The 21205-nt window shown below is 40.4% G+C and overlaps 1 protein-coding gene across 1 annotated transcript in view; it reads right to left on the reverse strand.

Moving 5' to 3' along the window:
- LOC133952820 (CUB and sushi domain-containing protein 1-like) overlaps window positions 1-21205 on the reverse strand; it is a 284080-nt gene that overhangs the window by 167843 nt on the left and 95032 nt on the right. The window contains exons 3-6 of the mRNA XM_062386890.1: window positions 17382-17576; window positions 16551-16758; window positions 4108-4220; window positions 3039-3116 (exon numbers count right to left, since the gene is read on the reverse strand). Coding sequence (XP_062242874.1) covers window positions 3039-3116; window positions 4108-4220; window positions 16551-16758; window positions 17382-17576 — 594 coding nt within the window. The remainder of the gene's footprint in view (window positions 1-3038; window positions 3117-4107; window positions 4221-16550; window positions 16759-17381; window positions 17577-21205) is intronic.

Genomic DNA, 21205 nt, shown 5'->3' on the forward strand with positions numbered 1-21205 from the left:
AATTGAACGACTGCAGTAGGCTTTACTGCTTGCAGAGTTAGGCTCAGCTTTTCTTTTAAGTTCATTTACAGTCAGTCCCAGATCCTACTGTAATGTTTATGGTACAACCATAAAATAATCACATTGCTAAGGATGTAACATCATTTAGCTTTAAAACATTTACATGTCAGCCTGAGACAAACCCTCACAGACGGTTACTGCATTCGATTTGGACTCCGCAGGCCATCTAAAAGGTGATTCTCCCATGTGGAAACCATTTTGTATATGAATGTGTTTGTGCTCATGTGTAAATCTTAATGCGTGCATGGGAAGGGTAAGCAGGTGAAAGCCAACAAAGAGTGTGTGTGTGGGATATGAACTCTTCATCAAGCTCCTCTTCTTACTCACATGTTCATGCATACCCTCAAACGTACACAATGCAAATATACTAATATTTAAATTTGAAATGCAAGGACAAGTGAAGAGGCACACAGGCACTCTGGAATTATTTTTGCCCCAACATACACACACATACACACAAAAACACCACACTAATGTTAATTGGACCGGTACACGCTTGGCTGAGCGTGTAAATCGGCAGAATTATTGATGAGGCTTTTATTATGAAATGCTAGGAATGGATGTGGTATAAGCTGTAGCTTCTGGGATAATTAAAAAGCTCCTTCAGATGATCCCAACGCTGATCCAGAAGAATTTCCAAGCTTCCGAGACATATGTCAGCCAAAGATATTTATCGTATTTATCATTACATTCATTGTTTTATTGCCTCGTAGTCAATGTGGTGTTTAAGTACAATTGGATTCCCATTAGCTGACACCGAGGTGAGAAACATTTTTCCTGAGGTCCAGATAAAAACACTCTGTGCCTCACACCTCCCATATGGATCACCCGACAAAATACTACACACACAGAGAAAATCCTCCGCAGCTCACGATTTGACTTGAGGAGCTTCACCGCCACAGTTTCCCTTCTAAACTTGACTGATGCGTTCTAATCCCTGTTGCTATCGAGAGATGATTCACCGGATTTGAAGTTATGACAAAGATGAAGCTGAGTAAATACTCAAATGTATAAACATAGCCACTAGAGGTTTCTTTTAATTGCCCATGATTCCCAGATAAACCATGAAAACTGACACCTATTGTGCACACTACATGAAAGCGGTACAACAAACTAATGGTGTGTTTGGTATTGATCATCTCGAGACCCTCTGAAAAAAATGTTATAATTAATTGTGTTTTTTTTTTTTACCATGAATCGTGAGACACTTCTCTTCAGATATCACTATAACTGTCACTGTGACTTCACATCTCAGTGCTGTATAACAGTTTGAATTAAAACAGAATATGTGTAACTTTGAAAAATGTAAAACCACCCAGTGTAATTTGAAATCTGTTTGCTTTCCTACTAAAGACGAATCCTTTCAGACTACAGCTTCAATAAAAAAATTATAAACGTTGCACTTATATGGCACTTACATGTAGAACTTGTGGCTTTTGTGAATCAAACTGTACTTACTTGATGTTTGTGGTTCTGGGTTTGAACCCTCGTGGTTGGATGAACTTATTTTAAACCGTTTTGGATAAAAGTGTCAGCTAAAATACATCTAATGTAATGAGTTAAGGTAATCAGACAATTCTGTTTACACACCAGTTTCATTGTCAGACTATTGTCTTTTTTGCCTATCGATGGAGCTAATGAAATTGTTGCTGAAATCTTTTTGACCATTAACAGCACATTAACTACGGATGAAAACATATGTAATGATTACACTTGTTGTCATGCTTAGTATTCTAATGTGAAAAGTACAAGAAGTGGCGTCTGTCATGTCAAAGACTGCATGGAGAAACGCATTACAGCACATGGTATTAAAATCCCATTGAACTGACAGGTGGGACACGTGTGTGTGGTCTGTTCGATATGGGAACATTAATCAAGTCAAGAGCTGAACATGTGATTAGGTGACAGGAAAGTAAAAGGTAAAGAGATATAAATTAAAGAAATACATAAACCTACATAAACCATTGATCATCATTGATAGTCATAATGGATTGGCGATTTCTTTCTACTGGTTTCATTTATGTCTCAGAGATGAGCTGCCACTGGTTTACTCATTAGCGTCTCCACCTGATGGAGTCTCGTACTGGAATCTTGGCTGCACCTCCAAAAGGAATGAATGAGATGCAGTGGGCACGTTTCCAGCTACTGGCCAGCGAGAGTCACCATGCCAACCCTCTAGACACCACTTAGCTTTTGAAAGTGTGGAAAGTTAAAACATAATAAGCAGCCGGAATGGGTAATACAAAAGACTTATCCAGTGGGAAGCACCAGCAATAGCCAGCAGAAAGTGAGTCAGTGTACTGCAGTGGGTCTATTACGGGCTGTAGTCAGATTCTCATCTGCACACGAGTACAGGGTGGTGCACTGTGTGTGTGTGTGTGTGTGTGTGTGTGTGTGTGTGTGTGATTGTGTGGAGAAATGGGATTTCAAGCTTATTGCAAAGTTAAAATTACATAAACTATCACAACAGACACATACTATTCTCTACTCTTTACATTCAGACATGATGGCTGCACATGGGGTTGACACAGTGACTTGATTACGGAGCAGAAGATTCTGAGCGGGGCTGGTCGGTCCTGTTTCCAAATGAACAACAGCACAGTGTCTGAGGGGAGCCCAGACTCTAAACAACACTCCTCTGAGTCTTAACTAAAAATGCACTTTATAAGCTTCACAGCGTGTGCGTTATTAGGTTTTCCTCATTCTCGAGTGGATAAAAACAACTTGAGTTGACACTGTGACACGAGCGTTCATGCGATGAAATAGTACATTTTGCTTCCCTGCTCTTTTTGCTAGACTTGCTTATTGAGAAGTTATCGCAAAAAGATCCACGCGGGGGCTTTGTGGGTCGGTTTGCGATGAACGTATTTGTGAAAACAGGTTCGATGTTGACTGTTAGACAAACAAAAGTGTATTTTAAAAGTGTACTTTTTTAAAAGTGACGTCTACATGACAACAAACAGCAGCAGTTTACTTACAGACAGCATTTTTGTGACTGGAGTCTTTGCTGGGCATCATCTTCACCCCTCTGGACTTCAGCTCTATTGCTTTCTTTACTGCAGAAAGAAAAATAAGGTCATTTAATTTTAATACATTATTAGACCTTGTTTAATGTACACCTTTTTCCTTGAGCGCTTGTTTATTATTTTCAGAGTTTCAATCCAGCTTCACACTCCCCCTCCTCTAACAAACCAAGACAAATGCAGCAGTGGCTGAGGACATTATAACAGGGAACAGCAGAACCGACTAAGAGACAGAAGTGGGGGTAATATGAAAGAGGAGGAGAAGAAGGGGGCAGCATTGAAATTCATCCCATCTCTTCAATCCAAAGTAGAAACATTGCAGAGAATAACAGAAAAAGCTGTGCTACAACCGAACTACATTTTCAATGTGAAACTTCCTCTGTGACTTGGCATAAAAAAACACATTTCTCTCTTGCTCAAGAGCGACACAGACGAGTCGAGACAACCGAGTCAGCATTGGGGTTGAATGAAAAAAGACATGGAGACAGACGGCGGCTGAGCGCCACAGATATAGACGCGTGTTTTGTTTTGGAAGCAGCCAATTAAATCTGGGCCGCCACGTGGAAACTAATATGCACCTTAATATACCAATCAAACCATACTACCAGTCAATTATAGACAGGAGAGGACACGCAAGTCCAGTCAGGTGATTTCAGACTGCCGTTCCAAATAAATGCTAATCATAATTACAGCAAATGCCGATCGTGAGGTTAGGAAAGTGTGCTTGCATCCACCTGCACATTCAACCTATAAACACCATCATGTATTTAGTCAGTTCTGATGTTTTTTATCATTATTTGTATTCCTTTATTCATCCCGTACTTGGTATTACCCAAATCCCCCCATGGGGATCAATACAAGCTTTTATCTCTTTGTGTTTTTTTGTGTTTAGATATATCTCTGTGTTGCTTTTCACATCATACACACACAAACACACAAACACACACACACACACACACACACACACAAACAGGTTCACACAAACACTAGTATTCACACCATAGGTGTTAAATTGTTGTAATACCTTGGTACTGTGCACTGAATCCTTTTCTTCTATGGTTGCTGTCTGAGGTGAAATGTATCCGAAGCCAGTTCTTGTTTGATATCACTGGTGAGGGCATGGTCGTACCTGTCGACCTGGAAGCAAGCAAATAAATACAAAACATATAATGAGATTCACATTTGACACAAATCTGCAGTGTTACAGCATTTCCACAGAGAGTTTGGTTCAACCAACTTTTTGCTCCATAGTATTCTTGTTCTATTCTATTGAGAATACAGCAGAGAAACACAAGGCAAATGGGAAAGAGAAGGTGACGCAACAAAAGTCAAGTTGTTGTTATTGAATATTCACGGTCTCCACGTTTACAGGAAGACGGGGATGTGTGTGCGTATTTGTTCTTTATAGCCCACACTGGTCATCAATATTACGCTGAAAGGGATATTATTAAAGCTCCTCCAGAATTGGAGGAGTAGTACGTGCACTTAGTTGGTTGATGGAAGAAGAGCTGTGAATACGGTATTTGTATTTAATGTTGAAAAATCAAAGTCTCCAACGAAAATGCAGTTGTTGTGGGGAGAATGCTTTAAAAAATTGCTGCCGGGTAATTAGGGATTGCAGCTTTATGGATGACCAACCTCTCTTGGGAAAATTGTTGAGAAATTATGCTTCATATTTAATTCTAAGTGCAGCATGTCATACAATGCACAGCGCAGAAACGAGACTGTGATTCAGATGACTTCATCTCAGGGTCCGTACATTGGACAAGATATCACAATGTCAGGCAGACGTTTCTAGAGGAAGGATTTTGATGTCACTTTGCTTTGTCTGGCTTTTATTTACAGAGGTTTTAGTTGAAAGGCAGTTTGTTCCACATGTGGATATGGGAAATGAATAAAGGATATTGTCCCTCTGCATAATGATCACCCCTGACCAAAGGCAAGTTTTAGCTAGTTGTACTCGATAATGTTTATCTCCTGTGCCAAACTGTGTTGAGCTGAAGGAAAAGTCAGCAAATCTCTGCTGATTTTTTCTTTTTATTGTTTATGCTGCAAATTGTTAGGTTTCCTAAGACATCATAATATTTTGGGATTTTTAAAATGTATGATTGTATGAATCTGGACTCAGAATACAATGAGTGACTGAAGCAAGCTGCGCTTTAAATATATTAATAACTGGTGCGCCGAATGCTTTTAACCTGCCTGTTTGGATTTGGCTGATTGCCAAGCCTGTGGTAATGATGGTTGCAGCTCTCCGTCTAAAAGTAGTCTGCTGCAGAGCGCTGGTTGCCTGTTAATTCAAAGTATGTCCATATTGAATGTATCGTTCGCCAAATCGCGCTTAATTCAACACTACACTTTCTTGCGCCCTTAAAAATACACACGCCAAGTGTGAGGCTGATTGTGAAGAACGGATCTCGGTATATTCAAACCACATGCAGACAGAGATTTTGGAAAAGAGAGTGGAAAGAAAAGGATCAAAACAAAGCAGTGGAGGATAAGGAGAAGAGCGACCAGGTAAAGCAGTAGAGGACTTAGAGATTTAAAGAAAAGACAGAAGCGTTCCAATTTTCCAAAACTGTTTCTAAAGTAACTCACATCTCTTGCATTCCGTTACCAAAAGCAACCAAAAAAAATATCTATATACTCTATTAACAAAAAGTAAATGATGTCAGAAAGTGCCTGGAAGCCTATGTTGGACGATCCTCCCTGGAGCAAGGAGAGGAGTGGAACAGCCTTTTAATAATGCCTCAGGTATACTCAGCAGATAGAGACCCACAGCGAGGGAGGGAAAACGCCGATAAGGAAAAAGGGCAGAAACAAAATATGAGCGGCAGTATAAAATATGAAGCAGGCTTGTTAGAGGACCTTATTGAGTGCTTATTAAAGGAGACACAAAGTTCTGCCTCTTTGAATACGGTTGGGAAAGATATCAGATCTAATCAAAAAGAAGAGAGTGAACGAGACAGCTCGTGAAAATCAGAGCGAAAGAAAATGAAAAATGTCAGATGAGACAAAAGCTCTGACAATGTCCCTGCCCAAAGGCACTCTAACTCTACAGTACGCACAGTGAGTCGACTACAGTAGAGCGATATGTTATCTCTCAACGAGGCAACCAGTGGTCTGTCTCAGTTAGTGTGGTTAAATATAAATGTGTGCTAGTCTGACTTGACAACATGACATATGAGAGATAAAACCAGAGCAAAAACTACAGGAGTTTTTTAATTTTTTTTAAAGGCGCTGCATAATTTATACATTTTCCACCCTGACATGCAAAAGACAGTTCATACCGTGCACTACATCCTGTAATAAATGGTGTAGGGAGTTGTTTCAGACACAGTTAATGTTCTGCACTTCACCTATATGACCTCAGTTTCTAGTGGGGCGAGTGAAATTGATGTTGCGACTCCTACAGGCACCAGCAAAGCATCATATCATTGGATTTTAACACCAGTAATTCTGTTCTAGACTTCCGTGCACTTTTCCCCTGATTGCATTGGCATGAGTGTGATTCTATCTCAGCCATATTCGTTGACCCCGCTCAATATGTCTAGCAACAAAAAGAATATGAATATAATGACAAAGATGAAACAGTTATTTAAGAGGTTGTCACTGGACTTTGCAGTTTTGTCTCCAACTGAAAATAAAAGGTAGGGAAATACGAAAAGTGTAGAGAGGGAGGGATAAAAAAGAAATCGGTGAGATATGCTGCACCTCCTCCATTATTCATAGTGAATGGCCAACTGCCTGACATCAGAATGAGGGCGAGACAAGGGGTCAGAGGAGGAGGACAGAGGGATGAGTCTGAACTTTAAGGAAGGAGGGGAAGGGAGAAGGAGAAAACAAAAAAAAAAGAGGAGAGACTGGCAAAAGGTTTAGAAAGTAGTTTAACAGGTGAGAAGGAAACCGGCTGCAGCACAGAGGTTAGAGGGAGACAGAGAAGACGAGGAGAGGGGAGACAGATACCGAGGGACGGAGGACAGGGACAAACTGGGGCTCATGGGTGAAGACCATATGTGGAGGAGGCGAGGATGAGAAATCTGCCTAAATGAACGGGGAGGGAGATAGTGTATAACCACACCAGCCGTGAGGAGAGGTCTGAAGTTAGAAAAGGTGATAAAAAGAGGTAAAGTGTAGATGAGGTGAGACATTAGTGATGGGAGAAAGGAGAAGAGGGGATGGAGAAGGGGGGTAATCATACATGAGAAAATAATGGATTAAGATGAAAGAAAGAGTAACGTAGCGTATATGGGAGGCAGAGAGGATGGAGGACTAAAAAAAGAAAGAGGAGATGAGAGGAAAAGAGAGGAGCTGATAAACAAACCCAGGAGGAGTAGACAATACAAGAAAAACATGAGGAACAAAGAGCAGGAGAGACTTATTTCTGTGCTTACTTTAGCACTTCTCTATTATTAGACCACACGCTCTTTGGTGATCCATTAACATCACAACACAAACGTAACTTTCTCCTGTCTGGGCACCGCTGTCTTGGCCCCTGTCCTCCCTATTGGCTGCTCATATTGCTGGCAATACATTATTTTAAGTTTATTCTACGGGTGCAGTTATTGCAGGTCCCTGTGGATGCAAGCATCTGCAAGACGACAAAAAGAGACTGTAAAAAGAAAGATTGGATGGGAGTCAAAAAAAGTTGGAAAGTACATTATTCACGACAGATAGCTGTTTATTCCAAGTGCTTAGTGCAAAACCCTGGTACACTGGTACTTTTAATCTCATAACACACCCACACACTCACACAGTCACACTGAAACACACACACACACACACACACACACACAAACACACAGCCAGTAAACATAATTTAAAATGTAAATGTAATAACAGGACAAGAGAAGCATTTCAAAGAGAAGAAAGGAGACTAGGAGACGGATGGTGACTACAAAAAGGGAAAGCAGGGAATAAAGGTAAAAGGGAGGAGTACAAGAAAGAAAGGGACAAGAAAGGGAGGAGTGAATGAGATGTAACAGAGGAGCATTAGAGGAGAGCAAATACCCCCCCCCCCCCCCCATAAAAAAATGAGTCTGAGCCTGTTTTTGGCAGGTGTCACTGCTTCCTTGGTGGCAGGTACTGAGGTATCGTCCAAAGATAGTGCAGGCCTAATGTAATACCCTTTGGATTGGCAGGCAAGACTCCATGATTCAGCCAAGGGGCTGCAGGATGTGTTCAAATGATTAAGGAATTACAAAGCTAAATCTTCCTGAGAAAAACTACCAAGGACAAGGTGCTCGTAAAGAAATTCTGGCTGAGTGTTAAACCTCACCCTGACTTATGCGGAGCAGTGTGCACTCGGGCCGGATCATGGGTAGTAGATCGAATTGAGGCTTTCTCAGCAGGGATGGAGATTTGTGAATTTTGTCTAAATGTTTCCGTGTTTTATAGGATACTCATGGTTGTATACCTCGCTGTTTTCTGTGTAAGATGCTGTTGGGGTATGGCGTGTCAGAGCCAACAAGGTCATTCAAACATAGCAGTGGTCTTCCTTTGCCTTTTCTCGTGTTTGTATTAAACAATCAGAAGTGACATTAGCATGGCATTTCTGCTGTTTGCAGATGATGTTGTCCTGCTGGGCTCTCATCTAGGGAAGACCTGAGAAGCTAACGTGGGATCTGTCTCAGGATGGGAAACTGAGAGCGTATAGTCCTATTTAATCCCAAAGCCAAACATGTCCATCGTGGACAGTTGATAGACAAAAGTGGGATTGTATTTGTTGTTAGTTAAAATGAGAGGGGTTTGTCTCACCTGTTGGTTGTTTTCATTCTTAGCGATTCCCAACACTTTAGTTAGTAATCACCAAGCATTAGAGCAACTTAGCAAGAAAATAGTGAGGGAGTTAGGAGGTAAGGAGGATTTACATCTCCCATGTGATGTGTCTGTGACTTGAACTGGAAGCAGAAGGTGCAAGAGTTTGTCATAAAAGTTGACATTTAAAGATTCAGTCTGTGCCACCTGAATAAATTGACTTTTTCCTGTTTAAATGACTAGACAATTACAAGGGCAAGCCACTAGAAAGTGAGCGATTGAATGGGCATTACTTTACCACTACTGTTTCTATCACAGCCAGTAAAATAATACAAAATCCAAAACTGTGTGTGCCTGCATGCGTGTTTCTGTTTATGATAGAGAGAGACATGAGAATCTGAGAGAAAGATGATTAACAATGGAAAATTTATGACAGAATAAAACTCAGTATAAAATAATATAATGTAAATGGATGAAAGAGCTCTTATCCCTTGCAGGTGTCATAGATTAAGGCGTGAGTCCCATTTAGTGCGTATTACCTTCACCACATTATGTGAAGTGAGCCCTTTGGTCAAACACTAGACAAATGGCAATTTACAGCCTTTGATTTAATTGGACGTGTGTGAAAAAATAAGTGGGCATAAAGAATTCAGAGATTCCTTCCATCTCTTTGTATCACCATAACAATCTTAGGCTTCTTACAAATCTCTGAATACCAGCGTGATGTTCGGCAAATTGTTGAGTTTTCCGCACCAGCAACTATAGGTTCAAATCAACGTGAATAATGTAGTGAGCAATAAGGAATGAAAAATGATTAATTGCTGGTGGTTGTGCTCTTTAGATATAATGGCCTTTGGCAGTGTAAGAATTCATTCAGTTGAAGAAAATGACAGCACGCGGCGGTTCCTCAAGCATTTCAATTTGTCTTGGGTTTTGAAAGACTCGAGCTCGAGGAGGAGAGGAGCAGAGAAAGGGGGAAGGGGAAGAAGGAGAAGAAGAGGAAGGGACAGCCGGAGGGCCTGTTGAGATACACAGGACAGAAGAGAGAGGAAGACTGAGGAAGGGGAGAAGGGCAGAGGTTAAGAAGAGGGCAGAAAAGAGAGAGGTTTAAGAGTAGAGGATGCCTCATATATCTTTATGAACATAAACACCTCATTTCAGTTATCAAAAAAAAAAAAAAGATTTGAAGATAACAGCCGTCACTTTACAAACAGCAGCATTGTGAAATATTTATTTAGGATAAGCTTTTTCTATGTTCTTTTTATACAGATGGATAAATAAATAGGGTTTTAAGAACAGTGCAAAGTTGTGACAGTACGTCAGTCATTCCTGTTTTATCATCTATGTTTTTAGATTAATACTTTATCCAATCACATAAGAATGGTGTATTGTAGGTGTAGCTGAGTTCATACAGGATATTGGTATTGAATTAATTATAATTGCACAACCGTTTGAGGAGGCTCTCAAACCGTCAGTCAAAAGTCATCGCCTTGTAAATACAGTCAGGGTATTTAACCGTTGACCTTGAAGCGTGTCCGCAATTAATAACAATTACCAGTTGACTGGACACATTTGGTGTTCTGAAATTCATGACTCATATATGTTCAAAAAATCCAGGTCATCAGTCGAAGTTTTCATTTGATTATACAGCAAAATTCACTCGAATGATATATCTACAGAAGTGAAGGTGGTTCACCTATGTCTAGGCTCATTATGCGTCACAATAACATTGATTCAAGTACAGAAGGTGTCTCATCTATACAAACCAAAATCTGCTGCTGGGACAAACAATCTGCTCTACATTTCTGAATTTAGTTTACAAATCACAAAGAATCTGCAATCTTCATATGGATTCATGTGAAATATGAGCAGCAATGAGATTGACTGATGACCTCTTCAACTGTATGCACAGAAACATGTGACCTGATGACATTGCCCTTGTTAAATAGAGAGATGCATGGAGAAATAAACACAATAAGCCATAGAGTTGAATGCAGAAATTGCAGTACAGTAGGCACCAACTCCACAAATGCCCAGAGGTCTTACAAAATATGTCTTTCATTCTGCCTGACCCCCTCATGGGTCACCTGCATCATTTACTACTAATATATCCCCTATCCACTTAGAAACGTATGACGCATCAGTTTGTAAATAGCTACAGGAATAAAATTTCAGTCTAAAAAAATTCATAAAAGGAAAGGCGTGACATGGCCTTACACTGGTATTCTGAAATCAAATCATTCTCTGTGTGTGTGTGTGTGTGTGTATACAAGTGTATATATAGATACATATAAAGCCACATGTGTGTGCGCGCAGCAGGGTTTTGTGTGTATGCTTATATGTGACAGATAGACAACCTGACATTCAACCTGCCAGCTACCAGACAGGAACATGAAACAGGAAATTGCTTTTGGGACAGCCAATCAGAACAAGCTCTCAGTAAACAGGAAGAACATGTCACAGTGGTCCTGTCAGGTGTCAGTCATTTTCACAATGACCTGACCAAATGCCTCAGTGGAAACATCAGTCATCACTAATCCCACATCTGAGCAAAGGCACATAGAATGGTATGAGATTGTGAGATTGTCAGAAGTTGCCTTTTCTATAATAACTATAATTTCTCAGGCCAAGATCAGTGAACTTTGATTAAATACACATGGCGTCTCAGAGACCTATGACGGTGAGGGTAAAAACCATAAAATTGCAACAGCTCGGGTTCGTTGTAATGCATTTTAATGTGTTGACCAATACATAACAAGAATTGTGTTTGTGATTTAATTTGTTAATATATATAATGTGCGGAAATAAAATCATGTAAAAATAAATTGTATGCAGTTGACAACATTTGTTTGTCGCAGCTCTTACTCTAATCTAGTGTTCTAATTAAGATGACCTATTAATGCAAACGATTGGGCGTAGAAGCAACACTTTGAGAATCCTGAAGTCGAGAGGCTTCAAATATTGCAGTCACCGTTTGGTGTCGATGTGTTGGTGTACTCCCCTGTACACTCCCTGTCCTCCCCTGCATTGCAGAGGGTGGGTTGACAGTGGTCCTTGAATGTTATACCGTCAGAGATAAGCCGTGTGTGCGTGTGTAATCTGTCAGAGCCGAGAGGAATGATCAGCAGCTCAAACTGTCAGGCGGCCACTTAAGACCTGACACACACAAATGTACACACACACACACTCACACACACAAATGGTGTCATGACAATGCCATGGTTCGTGTGCTGCTCAGCTGGTGACAGGACTGAATGTGTAATTATTCTCCGTTCCTGTTGTTTCCATTTAATGCAATCCCCTCTGCCTCCTTCACTCCACTTATTTATCTGTCGACCTTTCCTTTCGGTGCCTCTCAAAGCTGCACCACAATCATGAAACTGTTTCTACACATGGCAGACCATGTCAGCTGGAGTAAATAGAAGATGACGAATGGGACTGTTTGTGCAGGACAAAGTGATCTATAAACATCTTTTTAGGAAACATATTTACCAATTAGAAAGAATTATTAAAGACTCAAGTTTGAAAAGCATATACCAGCACTGTTCTTTTTGTCTTTATTAGGATCCCCTCAAATTATCACGCCTTAATGTAAACAAGGGACGTTTATAATTAAATGTTAAACCCTTAACTATCAATAAGAACCTACTGGTACTGATTCACCAGATTCTATCTCTGCATTTCTGGGATATCGGTACCATCTGATCTGGATATTTCCACTGTAGGTCACACACCACACGGCAAGTCGACATGTTTCTGGATAAAAACTGGTAGAAAGCTGTCTACTTTATTGAGGACTGACGTGGACTTCGTCTTATTTTAGGTTAGAAAAAATGTTTCCAAATATTGTAATTGTTATCCATCAAAAACCATGATGAAGGACAAACAGCTTTTCACTTTCCCATCTTTAAGTTTTTCCATGATTTCCATCGACTTGAACAGGACTGCTATTAGGCTGCCTCCGCTCCTGCAAAAACAGACGTAAGCCTTCAAAGGAGACGTGTGATATTCTGAAAAAAATCAAATCAAATCCAAGAGCACTCTAAATTTAAAAACCTGGATATGCGTAGTAAACCAGAACGTCGGCTTTATTGCCAACAAACAAAATACGAATGAAAACAACAACCTTCCCTGTGGGATTTAAATAAATTGGGAAAATCGGCAGGACCCCTAGTCAATCCCTAGTTGTATCTATACTTCCCAACAATCGGGTAAAACTGCAGTACAATGTAAACTCTGTAATGTAACAGACAACACTGAAGGCCAGGGCCGGCCCTAGCACATTTGGCGCTCTAGGCAAACTTCACTCCTGGGCCCCCCCCCCACACGAAAACTTATTACAAAATTATTTCTTTCTTTGTCGAAGTTGCTTGGACACACACACTCTAACCATAAGCCTCAATGTGCTAGCATGTTCTGACAACACCATGGAGGTTCGTACCTCAATTTTTGCCTCATTTTAACCTAATGTTAGATCAATTTTTTTTAAATTAATTAAATTAAAAGTATATCTGTAGAATACAGCATGAATGCAGCAGCAGTAACGGCACGGAGCATTCAGTTCCACATCCAGACTGCGTCTTATTCAAATTAAACACAATTTCAAGTACAAGCATTTCTTTGAGTGTAACTGCATTTTTAAGTGCATATAACATACATTCAATTATTATGGTGTCTCTTTCCTCCAAACATCTTAATATACATCATCACTCATAAAGAAATATAAACATTTACAATATAGACCTATTGAACATTAGCTTATAACTGGTCTTTATAAGTCACAATAACAATACATGAATTACAGAGTCTGTGTGTGTCGGAGCTGAACTACACACTGTAAAGTAAACAATATACTATCGCGACCCGCCTGCAACACGACGTGCAGGTAAAAGAAACACCTATACAGGCGAATGTAGCCCCGCCCACCTAGTGCGCGAGTGTCTCTCCTCACTGCCCAGCAGAGTTTCTAAGTTTTACCAGTCAACACGTCTCAATGACACCCGTGGTGATCAAGGGAGGCTTTAGGAGCTAACGTAGGTGACTCTCACCCACTACTACACTGTAGAATACAGGATGGAAGCAGCAGCAGGAACGACACGTAGCATTCAGTTCCTCATCCAGACTGCATCTGACAGTACGGGGTGCAACTGCTCCAGTGCCAAACGTTCCACCTGAGAGCTGCTGTCATTCACTGATTTCTCTAATGAAACTACTTAAATTACTGTCAGAGTAATTAAATACAATATTTTTGGCCATACCACATAGAGAAGGGGGCGCCAAAAACTCTGCCTTTTTTATTTTATTTTATTTTTTGCTCTGCGCAGTTTTTGGCGCCCCCCTCTGAATGGCGCCCTAGGCAACCGCCTATGTCGCCTGTAGGAAAGACCGGCCCTGCTGAAGGCTCTAGGACATTAGTCCTGGATGTCTGTAGGTAACAGCCCAGGATGTTTTATGAATAATCCCGGATATAAATATATAATAGTGAAATAATACTAATTTTACATAATAGAATAATTACAAAAGTAGCCTGGCTTTATTCATGTGTCACTGAAGTCATGCATTATTGTTGATCAAAATACGCTTGAATAACTGTGTGTCGTTCAAGCAGCGGATTAACTTCACACATTTGGCACATACAATACATCCACATACATTTTGTGTGACTGTGGGAGAGCAGAAGACAGAGCACACCGGTTACAGGGCTTGTCATTGGTGGCATATGGTGGTAGCTAGCAAGCTAATTCACTGAGGCAAGACTTGAAGGCTATGAATATAAGAAGCTTTCCCAAGAAGAAAAGGGATGAAGGCGCCGAGGCGCAGGCGAGACCCGAGGAGCTGGAGGAAGAGTTATCTCCTGTCAGGACGTTAGCGTGCCACCGCCTCATCTAGGAGCTCAGGTCGGTGGAGAAGAAGGCTGCTTCAGCTAGCGGGAGGAGCTCAGTGGTTTTTTAAACGTTTGTCACAAAGCACAACAGGAAGTTTCTCTGAGTCAGACAGTACGATTACAGCCATGCAAATCATCATAACCATCCCATAGGCACTGCAGTGTGCAACGGCAGAGATACACCAAAAATGTTAATGAATACAACGGAGAGAGAGAGAGAGAGAGAGAGAGATAGAGAGAGAGAGAGAGAGGGAGCCAGAGAGAGAGAGAGAGAGGAGAATGAGCGAGAACTTTAAAGATTTACATGAGCTTGACAAAAGAAGAAATGATGTTCGATTATGTTAAGATAGATAAATGCTATCTGAGCACAGAATCCACTGATTACACTGCAGTGAGTAATAAATAGCAATAGAGTGCTGATTGATGTACGTCTGTTGCTGCATTGAATATTGGCTTGTAGCATCATCCAGTAGTCTTGCTGTGTTGTGTGACTCACTGTCAGCCCAAATGGAATAATGAGCTCTAATGACTATTTAACCCCTGTGGGATGGAAAAGTGCATTAATGGTTTGCTTTTGTACAATCTCACTTCAAGATGCTTCTCTATTCCCTTTCATCTGGCTGCAAGAAACTGTGTTTAGAGTGTAATCTACATCATCTGATTCCTAGTACTACAACACCTAACAGATAGATCTTATATTCACTAACAATCCACTGGTACTTGACTGGTGCATCTTTTGCTCAACACATCTACGATTGTTGATCAATGGCTTAGTTCACAAATACTTCTGGAACAATACTGATACTTGAACAAAATATTTAAACTAGGTTTTATTACTTTAAGTGTTAGAAAGGGTTTAAGTGTTAGAACCCCAACAGACCTATTCAACTCTTCGACTCAGAGAATAGCTCAATACTCAAGTCCCCTCAGAACAAGTGTATGTGTCCCACAAGAGTTGAATCTTGTTCCTCTTTTATTTGACATCTACATAAAAAACCTCATCCCTGCTACTCCAAAATGAAACATATGGCTCTTCTCTTAATTTGGCCATTGCAAATCTCATACTATTAAAACCTTAAGAAAAGTGTGAGATTGCAAAAAAAGTTGCATGAGAACCCAGACGGCACTCATTTTGTCAACTTGATTTTGAGTTGTAACTAGAATTACCGCACTGCAGTGGTATGCCTCTGACAACCAGTGCAGTAACCATATTTCTACATAATAGTTTTTTCTTTAACCTTTGACCTCAGAAATCTAATAACTTCATATTTGTGACAACTGATCAAAAGTTGAAGGAATTCCCTTAAGGCAGTCTTGAGCTTTCACAATCACGAGGGCAATTACATGTTATTTGAGGCCACTGAGATCTTGAGCTTTGACCTCTGACTACCAATATGTGTCACTGAGTCCCATTGAGTCACAATGACAAAAAAAATTTGAGGTCACTGTGACCTCTGACCTTAAGGCTCCAAAATCTAATATTTGTAAAAATTTTGAAGACATTCCATCAAGATCAACTCAATGTACTTTGTGAGGCCACTAAGATCTTGGACCAGTAAAGTGCTTTGAGTTGTCATCAATATTACAGGTTTACAGGCAAACACGTGGTTTGTGAGGTCGCAGTCACCTTGACCTTTGACCACCACATTCTATTCAGAACAACCTTGAGTCTACGTGAAGATTTGATCCACATGTTATTAAATTCTCTAGGGATTCCTGAGGTAATGTTTTCAAAACAATATAAGGTCATGCAACCTTGACCTTTTGACCCATTACTACCAAAATGTGATCAGTTCCATGTGGACTGTATGTGAAATGTATCTTACCATATGCTTGGTGCTTCTGTTCCACCGATTTCGAGGAAATCATATTTGTCCTCTAACAAGAAGTCATTGAAGACGAGAGCAATGGTGTCCCCAGGCTCAGCAAGGATTGACCACGTGCAGTCCAGGTTGTTGTCATACTCTGCAGGGTATCCAGGGCTGGTTATCGAACCTGCGGTGCCTCGTAGCGTACCGCCACATGCTCCCTCCGCTGGAGACACACAAAGTGGTAGAAGGAGCGATTCTTTAACAAACACATGTTTTTGTAATTTATTTCATACATTGATTTTGGTGTTGTCTTTCCTGGGCTAGCTTGATATTTGTATTTCTTCTCTTCCATCTTTTTTACAATTTTTTTTTACAATTGCCTTTACTCTTGTAATTCTTGCTCTGTCAAAATGTAAATGTAAAATACTTAAATACTACTACCAAAAATAAAAACACACTTAATCAAATCCACCGTTTTGGGGTTTTCGCAATCCGTTTTTTAATAGCTTAATTTCTCATTTCTGTTCATGAATAAACATATAACAGATTAATGTATTATTAGATAAATTAACATAAAGCACATTTTAATGAAATGCATTGGCGGGGTGACATATACCCTGCACAAAAATGCAATTGTTCTATATGTTGACTCAGATGGTGAAAACCTCCACAGATCTGCTGAGAGGATTTTGTCCTGTATCTGCTTCATATCAAATTTGGGGCATAATTTGAGTCAGACCCTGCTGTGCATTTAAAATACATCAATACACTGGTTCTTCTCATCTTCCTCTCTAACGACTTCAGAGATTAGAAGGAAAGAAAGAAAGAAAGAAAGAAACCTCTTACCTCTACAAAATGGTGATGGGAAGTCCCACTGTGCTCCAGTGCCAGGTGATACAATGCATGTGAGGATACTGTGTCCTTCCAATACAAAACCTGACTCGCAGCTGTATCGCATCTTGTCCCCCATGTTGTACCGCGTACCATGAATGACCCCGTTTGGAATGAGGCCTGGGGTTCCACATGTGTGGCTGGGCAGGACTGAAACACAGAGAGGAAAACAGAAAAAAATGTTCATGATTACTCATATTTACATAAAAATAACTGTAAAATGTAATTAAAAAACAACTTAATTAACCAATCAACATTCCACAGAAGACTTTTTTTACAGTGGGAGGTGACCGCGTATGTGCATCAACGATGTGTGTGATTGTTTTTCTATACGGACATACAACTATTTGAGACTGACTGTGCAGTATTTAGATGTCTGTCTAGCCTTCATTTCTGCAATGTGCATCTGCTGCTGCTGCCTCTTCTCAGATGACTCTACTAACTATTCAGTGGCAGCAGCTACAGGCAGCTCATGGTTGAACTGGGCCAAAATCAATCCATGACTGTAGCCAACGCGCCTTAGTGCCACAGAAGGGGCAGCAACACGGTAGCTGTAGTACAACCTGGATGGACTCCACAGTAACTTACTGGGCGCTGTGTGTTATGTGTATTTGTACAACTGGAGCATGTTAACTTGGTGGGTGTGTGTGCACATAATGTGTTTCCAAATAGCAACTTTGTGTGTGTGTGTGCGTGTGCGTGTACACGTGTGCCTGTGTGCACGGTGCCATGTGACTGCATGTAAGGGGTGTTCAGTCAGTCGATCTGTGTGTTTGTGTACACTGGTCCAATTAAACACTTGCATGGTAATAAGACAAAGCTTCACCAGGAGACCATGAGAACTAGGACAGAGAGGAAGAGGGAGGGCTGGAGGATGAGAGGAAGACAAAGAGGGTGAGGAAGAGGAAAAACCCGGAAGAGGAAGAGACAGACAGGAGAGAATTAGACTGGGGAGAGCGGAAAGACTCGAGACAGCCTGATGGTTCCAGCGGAGAGAGGAAGAGGAAGCAGGTTGGGAAAAGGAGGCAGACAGAAGAAGAGAGAGGTGAACTAATTACAGTGGACACTAAACATGTATAATTTACTCTAATTGACTCATTATTTGGATTGTATGAAGTCATGAATCAGAGGGAAGTTACACACGCTGACCACTCTGTCTTCTGTGCTGCCTGCTTCGGTATAACAAGGTGAAGCGCACAACCTAATTCAAAGCCCAAACTAAAGCACTGACTAAATGATGGGAAGAAGGAGGGAAAGAAGCGACTAAAAGAGGAGAGAACGAAAGGAATCGTGTCCGAGCCAAGTCATTAGTCACACTTTTGTGACCGCACAGTCCTCTCTCTGCCAGCCTGCCGCATTTTAACAAGCCGGCTTGATGCACAAAGGTGTTCTCTCATTTGAACCGATGTTTGAAGAAGTCATCTGACAGAATCAGGGGGGATTTTGGGAAAGGATAAAGTGCTCAGAAGTATTGTCAGTATGCAGATAATCTCTACTTAACTACAGCTGCATTTTTCCTCCAGCTCTGAGAGAAACCATTTAAATAGTGACAAAGAGATTGCTCTCTTTTCACTCCTCTAATGTTAAACAGAAAAGACTGAATATCTTATTAATCACATTACACTCATTTGGTTCTTTCATGTTGTGCCAAACATGTGGATCACCGGCAGCACCATGTAAAACTGATTTGAGATACGAATGACCACGGCGTTTCAGTATGTTATATCGATATCCTTGCCCACTAGAAGGTTAAGAGCTTTATAATTATTTATTATTTTCATAAAATAGATATAGATGAACTTTTTTTTTTAATTTATTTATCTTGTCCACCTTTATAATGTTAAAACTATGCATTATTTTGTTTTATCTAAACCTTTATTATCATGCAACAGATTACAACATTCAGGTATTTTGATAATCGTGTTGTTATGCGTTGACATTAAAGGAAGTTTGAAAAATAAGCTTTTTTAGGTTTGTGTCAAATGTAAGGATAGGTACTAAAATGTCACTGTTAATTATAGATATTTTATCATCTTAACTTTATAATATTCTTGTCTTTTCTACAGTTGATTGCTTTGCATTAGTCTCTAAATGTTTTAAACTAATTTAATACATTTTTTAGGATTACAGGTTTTGCCAATCGCCTGTAAAGAACTTTGAATTGCATTCAGTTTGTTGAAATGTGCTGTAATTAAGTTTGTTTGATTGAACGATTGATTAATTGAATAATTGATTATTAGATTGATTGTTTGATGATTAGAACAACAAAATAAAAGGTTCTGTGGACTGAAGCCATGAGAGGTAATGAGGTGATGAGGCAGATAATGTGACACTGATTACAGGGGCTGTGGGTTTACACAGGGGTCATTACACAGGCCCGGATTTGTGCTTAAGCTACAGTATGACAAATCCATCCAGCCTTACTTCATCTGGCACCTGGACTTCAAGACACCCCTCTGGGATCCAGCTCCTTTAACACGAAGCACCACTAGATCCTCTTTCTTCACGCACTGTCCATTTACTTAAATCCACCGATACCAGTGAAGCCTCCCAGAGTCCTGCAGCTGGTTTTGAATTCCATCAACCAGGACCGCCAGGCAGTATACTTTGCATAAAGCATGTCTTCTGACTTACATTATCGTGTCTCCTTGAGTATTCTCTTATCTTTCACTTATGTGAAACTCCTGCCTACTTCTTCCAAGCACTGATTTAATATCTTTATATTTGAGGCCAAGCTCAAAGTAAACATCTATGAACCGCTACATTGTAATGAAGAACATTGAAGTACAACATTCTTTTTTTTCCTCCAATCTTTCATTAGTTTTCTTTAGGTCCCTTGTCAAGCTTTGTAAATTTAGAGTGTCCATAACCAGCCCTGAAAACAATGCAGGTTTTTAATTATTACATTAAAGCGACTTACGGGGGAATGAAAATGTTCCTAACACAGAAACCAAACATACAAAATCATTGAAAATGTGTACACTTCATTTTGAAGTTGTTACGTTGTTTTCCTCTGGTATCAAAAACTTGTGTTGGTGGTAAACTATGCAGGTACATCCTGCCATGACAGCTGATTTACAATAGCGCGTCCAAATTGTTAAAATAGAATTCTTAATTTGAGAGGGAATATCCCTTCTTTCACGCAGTGGCTGGAACTTCCAATGTTATCCTGAAGAGTGTTTAGACAGTCATGTGTGACCTTCGATATACACGTTGTGAGGAAAGCACCGGTTGGTGGGATGGCCACAAGAACACTGATGGGGAAATGGTATCAAAGTCTATATATGTGTGATTGTTTGAGTACCCGTAGGTGTGTGTGTGTGCGTGTGTGTGCGTGCATGTCTTTTTTGTCTAGTGGAAATGACTGATGATACTCCTCCACAGAGTTGGTCCCCCCGGCACTTCACAGCCTTGGGGCAGGTCAGCGAGTTGCTATGGCGACTCTAGGCCAGGGCATCATTCTAATAGCAATGCAGAGGTGAAGAAGACAGAGAGGTGATGGGAGGGAGGCTAAGAGCTGCCAATGACATGAAAGTAGGACAAAGTGAAGAGTGGAATCGAAAAACGGAAGGCAAAAGGAAGAGGTTGGAAGGAAAGGCCATGTTGCGTTCAGAGGGAAAGAACAGATCAAGGATGATGGAAGTAAAAGATGAGAGCCAGAAGGAAAAAGGAAGTGAGGGAAATAGAGAGGGGGGGGGTGAGGGAAGTTCTGATAAAGGCTTTTGTTAAAAGATGAATACATTATTAATCACTTATATAATCAGTGTCTTACAGAAACC

This window comes from Platichthys flesus, chromosome 1 (genome assembly GCF_949316205.1).
Source record: "Platichthys flesus chromosome 1, fPlaFle2.1, whole genome shotgun sequence".
Classification (NCBI taxonomy): domain Eukaryota; kingdom Metazoa; phylum Chordata; class Actinopteri; order Pleuronectiformes; family Pleuronectidae; genus Platichthys; species Platichthys flesus.